The sequence below is a fragment of the Mizuhopecten yessoensis genome, unplaced genomic scaffold (genome assembly GCF_002113885.1).
Source record: "Mizuhopecten yessoensis strain PY_sf001 unplaced genomic scaffold, ASM211388v2 scaffold6135_2, whole genome shotgun sequence".
Classification (NCBI taxonomy): domain Eukaryota; kingdom Metazoa; phylum Mollusca; class Bivalvia; order Pectinida; family Pectinidae; genus Mizuhopecten; species Mizuhopecten yessoensis.
This window is the reverse complement of record NW_018406398.1, coordinates 51,845-60,052: the sequence shown is the minus strand read 5'-3', so window position 1 is coordinate 60,052 and position 8,208 is coordinate 51,845. Positions and strand designations below refer to the sequence as shown.

Here is an 8,208-nt window from a genome sequence, read left to right as displayed (position 1 = left end):
TTTTTTAATACAATTGACCCCTGTGACCTTGAATATAATTGAAGGTCATTCATTTGAACAAACTTGGTAGCCCTTCACCCAAGTATGCTACTGGCCAAATATCATCTCCCTGGGCATTTTGGTTATTGAGAAGAAGATGTTTAAAGTTTTTGACATATTTGACCCCTGTGACCTTGAAAATAGGTGAAGGTCATTAATTTTAACAAACTTTGTAGCCCTTCATCCAAGTTTGCTTCTGGCCAAATATTGACACCCTAGGCCTTACGGTTATTAAGAAGAAGTCGTTTAAAGTAAAATATTGACGACGGACGGACGACGGACACCGCACCACGGCATAAGCTCACTTGGCACTTCGTGCCAGGTGAGCTAAAAACTCCACATGATGCCTCTTATTCCATTTGTCACCTTGTTTACCACAATAAATTTCAATGTCTCTTTTTCTGTTTTTCTTTCATACATTTCCTTCAATTTATTGCCAAACCTCTTCATAACGCCAACATTTCTTTGGACAAATAGGACAGTTTAACAAGGTTTTACTGTATTTATACAAATCAGACTGGAGCTTAAAAGACTGAAATATTGAAAATTTATTAATGAATGCTTCAAATATTTATACAAATCAGACTTGAGTTTAAAAGGCTGAAATATTGAAAATTCATTAATGAATGCTTCAAATAAAAAGACTGAAATATTGAAAATTTATTAATGTATGCTTCAAATCAATTTTGAGGATAATGCATGTCACATAAAAAACAAAGTTTTGATGAATACTGCAGTCTTCATAACTTCTTACCCTCTGGGTTGATATTTCCCCTCCCACACATGACTGGGTACCAGTAATTATATTAACTCCCACAATTTATTGTAAACACAAACAATTGTTCACAAGGAAATGCAAATATCCAAGACAAGATCATCACAAACCATCATATAATGACAATTAAGCAATTTCAAATACAACATATATAAATATCTTAAACCATTTAACATGTACAGAATATACAGCAGTGCATCAGCAGTATAAGACAACGGAAGTAGGATGTAATCCAATTTATTTTAAGGACCTTCATTTTAATGTTATGTTTCACTCTTCAAATGAGATCTTTCATTATAAAAAAAGTATCATGCTTCAAATAAACTCCTTCATTAAAAATGTAAAGTGATGTGCTTCAAATAAACTCCTTCATTATAAACAAATTATCATGCTACAAATAAACTATATTCATTATACATAATGTCATGTAGTGTTACGCTTCAATAAACTCCTTTGTTATAAACTCAACTTATGCTTTATATAACCTCACTTCTAAATGTTAAGTTGTATGCTTTAACTCATTCACCCCTGAAGACACATTTAAACTCTTCCATTTCAAAGGTTTCAGGGGTGAATGAGTTAAATAAACTCCTTCATTATAAACATAACCTCATGCTTCAAACTAACTTCACTTCAAATATCTTAAGTTATATGCTTCACAATATATTCCAACATTTGTCAAGGACCTCCACTGTAAATATTTAGTATCAGGCTTTAACTGAATTCCTCTATAATCAATATGAAACCATAAAATTTTCTTCATTTATTCTCATTCACTCCTGGAATTTCATAATGAACTATTTCAACCTTTGAATTGGATGAGTTAAAATGTGTCTTCAGGGGTGAATGAGTTCAATAAACCCAATACATCATGGGCCTTCATTATATTTGGTTTGATGAATAGGATTTGGTGTCCTATTAACAGCTATGTGTGCTGTTGATGTATTTACCTCCTTGTGACAGCAAGGATCTGATGCCGATGTATAGTGCTACCTCACTGAAATACCATGGTGAAGGCACCTAGCACTGAACTCCACACTGTCACATACTGACACTGTGTAAACCAGTCTCCGTACTTACCCTAAATGCTGAAAGCACAAAATTCAAATAAAATCATACATAAGTCAAGGTCTTTCAACATAAACATGGAATAGCATGCTTTTAATACACTCCTTTATTATCAACATCAATTATAATGCTTCAAATAAACTTCAATCTATATTGTCAAAGATCTTTAGTCTTCTGCTTCTAATAATTAAACTCCCAGTATATGTCAGGGAGCTTCAACATCATTTTTTTTTTTGTAAACATAAAGTATCACACTGAAAGTAAACACATGATATGACAAGAACAACCATTATAATGTATAGATAATATCAATATTATACTGCTACAGTTCTACAAGGATTTCTGTAAAATTGATAAACATTTAAAATATTTAGGTGGAGAAGTGCTAATATGTGTATAACTAAATGAATGTATTTATATGTTGAGCAATTTTTACAATATAGAACAAAATGAACAGAGACCGAGGCTCACATAGAAATGCCTGCCACAAACTGGTCAGGAGTGACCTTTGACCCTTTAAACATAATGATCAATGACCATAAAGTTATATTCAAGTGTAGAACTTGATGTCTACCTATCATGGTTTGATATTAACTGAACCTGTTGAATGGTTCATAAGATATTTTGGTCTCAAGCCTTTCTCTACAGATGTACAGACATATACACAAACACATGCACAGACAAAGCAAGTGCTATAACCACCTCAGACGGGGTATAAAAAAGCAACCAATTATAAAAATGTTTAATAATAAGTCTCGTAAATGCATGTAGCAATATTGAAAACACTGACTATGAATAATAGATATAAAATAATGCCCTTAAGCGTACACGTTTTACTTGAAGCTAAGTTTTCTTTGTAGGTATATTACTCGGTATCCTCGTCATGTGATATGTACGGACCAGAAAATAATGCTGAATCTTTCAGGCCAGGACTACAACAGGACATCGCCATGATGCTAAGTAGCTATATACATAATATACCTCACCTCAAATTAAGGCAGGATTTTCCAATTCATCTCATCAAGACAAAAAAACAGGTGTGTGACTCAAAGCAGGCTTGTCGGTCACAGAGGTAACACATTGATATGTAGAAAGATGGCGACAAGATTGTGGGTCCTTACTGGATACATGTATGTCCTCAGCATTTAAATCTGACATTCTAATTATAATATGACCATGAATAAAACAGAATGCTACATACGTGTACCAGTTTCAAGAAAATTCACCTGACGAAATTGAAACATAATTTAGTAATAACAAGAGGCCCATGGGCCTTAACGGTCACCTGAGTCTATAGTATTTATTTTTGTTGTTGAAATATGTACCAATTTGAGTAAAAAATAGTATAATGTTAACTTAACTTTGTCAGGACCATGAGCTGATCATTCCTAGACCAATTTTAAGTGAGATCGGCCTATTAGAACTTAGTAGCAAAATAGCGGCCATGGCAGCCAAATTGTATTTCTGATTGACCCGAAAAATAACAACACTTTGTCAGGACCATGATTCGATCATTCCTACAAAGTTTCAGTTCAATCGGCCAAGTAGATCTTTACTTTAAGTTTGAAATAGTTTACCAAAATGGCAGCTGTGGTGGCCATATTGGATTTCTGATCGACCTGAAAAATAACAACACTTTGTCAGGACCATGAGTCAATCATTCCTACAAAGTTTCAGTTCAATCGGCCTAGCAGAACTTGACTTTAAGTTTGAAATATGTTTTCAAAATGGTGGCCGTGGCGGCCATATTGGATTTATGATTGACCTGAAAAATAACAACACTTTGTCAGGACCATGAGTCGATCATTCCTACAAACTTTAAGTTCAATCGGTCCAGCAGAACTTGACTTTAAGTTTGAAATAGGTTTTCAAAATGGCGGCCGTGGTGGCCATATTGGATTTCTGATCGACCCAAAAAATAACAACACTTTGTCAGGACCATGAGGCGATCATTCCTACCAACTTTCAGTTCAATCGGTCCAGCAGAACTTGACTTTAAGTTTGAAATAGGTTTTCAAAATGGTGGCCGTGGCGGCCATATTGGATTTCTGATCGACCCGAAAAATAACAACACTTTGTCAGGACCATGAGGCGATCATTCCTACCAACTTTCAGTTCAATCGGCCCAGCAAAACTTGACTTTAAGTTTGAAATGTAAAATGTTAACGGACGACGGACGACGGATGACGGACGACGACGGACGAAAACGGATAGCAATAGGTCACTTGAGCTAAAGCTCAGGTGACCTAAAAATTTGGCATGTCAAATGAACAATGAGACAAAGTCAAGAAAATAATCAGTTTGTTTCTTCCCAAAATATGCATGTTTAACAAGTTTGAATGTAAAGGATATAAACAATGCAGCCTCACCATCTGGATTCCGTAGTTTTATTACCGGTTTACATGTTTTGACTAGCTAGCTAGATCACCTATCATCAGACCAATGGTTTATACATTTACAGAGCTAATGTTAAAATGACGGCTCTGCCCTGATGTAATATCAATTTTTTGTGTATCATGTGATAGCAACAATAGAGATATGTATAGTTACCTTGAAGAATGGACAGAGTACAGAGATTGAATGATAAACAAAGGGCCATAACTCTGTACATAACCGGTATGCCTTTCAAAATGCCCAAGACAAACTTTGAAATAAAAGAATGCATAAAGGGCCATAAATCTGAAGCAACACAGAGGCCTTTGAGATAAAAAAAAAAATGCATAAAGAGCCATAGATTTGCACACAGCAGCCCAAAATTAAAGACCACCCCAATTTTAAGAACACAAAAATTTTACTTGAGTACATAATAAATATAGCAAGTTAAGTGAATGTAGGTGAAAAACTAAAGAAGTTATGCTTTGAACAAATATTGATGACACCCAGCCTATTAGAAAATGCTATACCGTAACACATCTTATCATACACATGTGTATATTGAGTCAGTTTCCAGAAAAATGAAAATAAAGTTGAAGTGTTAATGCAGGAAAACAGGTTTATCTGTAATAGAACATTTTTCTTGCGGCTGAATGACACCTTAACTTCATATTAATTTTTTTTGGTAAAAATAAATCAAAGAAAAGGTAAACCAACATAGTGGGCTATGGAATAACAAATGTAAGTCAAACATCAACAATTAATAAACATAACAAGCAGAAAACAAAAACCAGGGAAATGTAACGAACATGACTACAGCACCCACAGCACTGGGTTCATGTTCACCACTACAGCACCCACAGCACTGGGTTCATGTTCACCACTAAACCCATCCGTTTGTTAAAGAAAGAAAATAGTCACATTTGAGACAATCACCTCGCCAAAATGAAACAAATATTTTCCATTAAGCCTAACTCTTTTGTAACACAAAACATGTTTGCCATTTAGCCAATCTTTTTGAAACACTTAACATGTTCATTCCTAGATTCAACCGTTTTTTAACGCTGCCCAAGTTCCACTTTAAGTAATACCTAGCCCAAACAGTCCTTTAAACACAGAACATGTTTGGCATTAAGCACATCCTTAAATAATTATTTAACATTGCACATGTTCACATTTAAGCCAAATCTTTTGTTAAAACACTTAACATATTTTGTATTTAGCCCACAGAACATGTTCGCAATTAAGCCAATCTCTTCATTAAACACTGAACAAATTTGACATTAACCCCTCTGTAGTACACATAACATGTTTGTCATTAAGCCTAGCACTTTGTTAAACACAAAACATATTAAATATTAAGCCATGCCTTTTGTCAAACAATAGTTCTAAACAACATACAATTAAGATTGCAAGAATTATGATGGGGTTATATTTTGTTGTAGCCCAATACATTTTTTTGTTTTGTTCCAACTTATGTAACCTAACTTAGATAAAATCTCTGAATATATATATATAGGTCCAGCCAGGACAAGCTAGGTAATACTGTACACCAACATTAGTAAACAAAATAATAAACATAGCAAATATATAGAGCGAAAAATAACACTGGGCTTATACAGATTTTACCAGCGAAAGTTGGACTGGACTAAAGTTCCAGGTGTACATGTACAGTACAGTACTTAATGTCACTGACAATTAGTATTAGTGACCAATATTAACAGAAACAGGAAAGGTTTAAGCTAATGGAATGTGTGCACACCACAGACACCAGTTGGAAGGTACAGAAATAAACATGTCATGATAGTCGTAAATCTTATCAAAATAATATATATTTCAGAAACATAAAAAAAATAATCTGATTACCAAGGTAACGTTTTGTATGGAGTCAATGCCTTGCTAATCCAGATTTTAACAATCCGATGAAAAATGTTAAAAGCATTGATGTTACTCTGACAATATCAGGGTATTATGTGATATTTCCCTATTGAGTAGTGTTTCTTATATGTTATATGTTAAATGCAACAAGTGACATTTTCCTTTGATGGTAAATTTAATTTTATCCACTGAAAATACACATAGTTCTAAAAATACAATAATGTAGCCGAAAACAGCCTTTTTCAGTATTCTTCTCGAAATTAACTCATACACCCCTGAAATTTCGTAATGAACTATTCCAACCTTTCAATTGAAATAGTCAAATGTTTCTTCAGGGGTAAATGAATTAAATGTTTTGAGCCTTTAACCACCACTGACAAAAAATCTGTCAAATTAGGATTAAAGACAATGATATTAAACTAAGTAAATAAACAAATACATTTTGATTAGCTGCATGTGACACTAAATATGGTATGTATGATGGTCTGGCTCAGCAGGTGATAGCTTCCGTGACATGAGAATCGTTTTCAATGAATTCCACTGCCTGCTTCAGGTACTCGATGACTATGTCAATATCGGCTAGAGTTGTTTCCCTGCCTACTGATAATCTGAGTGCGTTCCTTGCCACAGATTCAGGGATACCAATGGCCAGCAGTATGTGTGATGGTCTGAAATTACATATTAAATTATTATTCACATTTTTTTTTCAACAAGTGACATGGATTTTAATAACTTCTAATTCCAAATCCACATGTTTGCATAATATTTGTGTATACCAGGTATGCACAAGTTCAATGAACAAACATTGTTTAGTAATATACAGTTACCCGCGTACCTTAATCCATCATACAACAGTCAACAGCTGTGTACTGACCTGTTCTGGGCATGGCATGCTGCTCCGACACTGGCCTGCAGTCTGTCGCAGTGGGACAGAACCATGTGGCCTATAACAGTGGGAGAATACATTCTAATTTACCAGTAATATTTCCAATTATAAAAACAGGTCCCTAAGGTAACATTATCAAAAGCAAGGAGCAGAGAAGTAAGATAACAATGAAGGTCCCAAGTATTGGTATGGGGAAAACAGGTCATCTTACTTTTTCTTCTATGTCCCCTAAAGAGAAAAGAAACCACAGATTCTGCAGGGGGCCCACATGAGTTGCCTCTTATGGCGATGTGCAGTGGAATAAAGCAGACTTACACTTTCCCCAAACTTGCTGGAGTTCTCTGTCCGTGACCAATGCAATAACGTACCAAACAATCTGAGTCCCAAAATTGCATAGACTGTCCCAAGATGGTTACAGACTATGCATGGACATACATACACACATGTACCAAATGTGTTCCAAGATCGTAATGACCAATAACTTGACGAACCAAATTAAACAATCCACGTCAAAAGATGGTAATAACCTATACATGGACATACCAAACTGTGTTCAAAGATTGTAATGACCACTAAGTTTACTTACCAAGCAATCCATGTCTGAAGATGGTAATGAACAATACATTTAGATACCAAGCTGTGTTTCATGGATATTATGACCAGTTATATTAGTTTACGTACCAAACAATCTGTGTCCCGAAATGGAAACATTACAAGTGTTCACTGGTAGCAAATTTCCCGTTGATATGGATTCGGTCCCCAAACACATCCTGAAACAGTATCATACATAATAAATTTATGTGACAGAATGTTGGTTTTATTAAGGCACAAGCACCATATTTTGATACCAATCATAATGATATCAATTTCTTATAACTAGTTACTTTCAACAGCACCATTTCTGAATTACCTGGAAAATGTCAGTCTTATTATGTAGCATTATACGCCCACAAGGGATAAATATCACATTTCAACAGACACAAATTGCTGCAAGTAACATCATTATTGTGAGATTAGAAAAAAAAATGCAAAAATATACTGAAAAGATAGAAAGAAAAACAATCTTGTGTAAAAGTGCATGGAGACCAACATTGTGGTAAATCTCCTGTTAATACAGTACCTGGAGTCCCACAATGTGGTAAATCTCCTGTTAATACAGTACCTGGAGTCACACATTGTGGTGTATCTA

General features: G+C 34.7%; 1 protein-coding gene across 1 annotated transcript in view; it reads right to left on the bottom strand.

Annotated features, from left to right (window-relative positions):
* Positions 1 to 7,007: 7,007 nt before the first annotated feature.
* Positions 7,008 to 8,208, bottom strand: part of LOC110451636 (selenocysteine lyase-like) — a 7,269-nt gene continuing 6,068 nt past the window's right edge. The window contains exons 5-6 of the mRNA XM_021499753.1: positions 7,701 to 7,789; positions 7,008 to 7,077 (exon numbers count right to left, since the gene is read on the bottom strand). Coding sequence (XP_021355428.1) covers positions 7,730 to 7,789 — 60 coding nt within the window. The 3' untranslated portion in view covers positions 7,008 to 7,077; positions 7,701 to 7,729. The remainder of the gene's footprint in view (positions 7,078 to 7,700; positions 7,790 to 8,208) is intronic.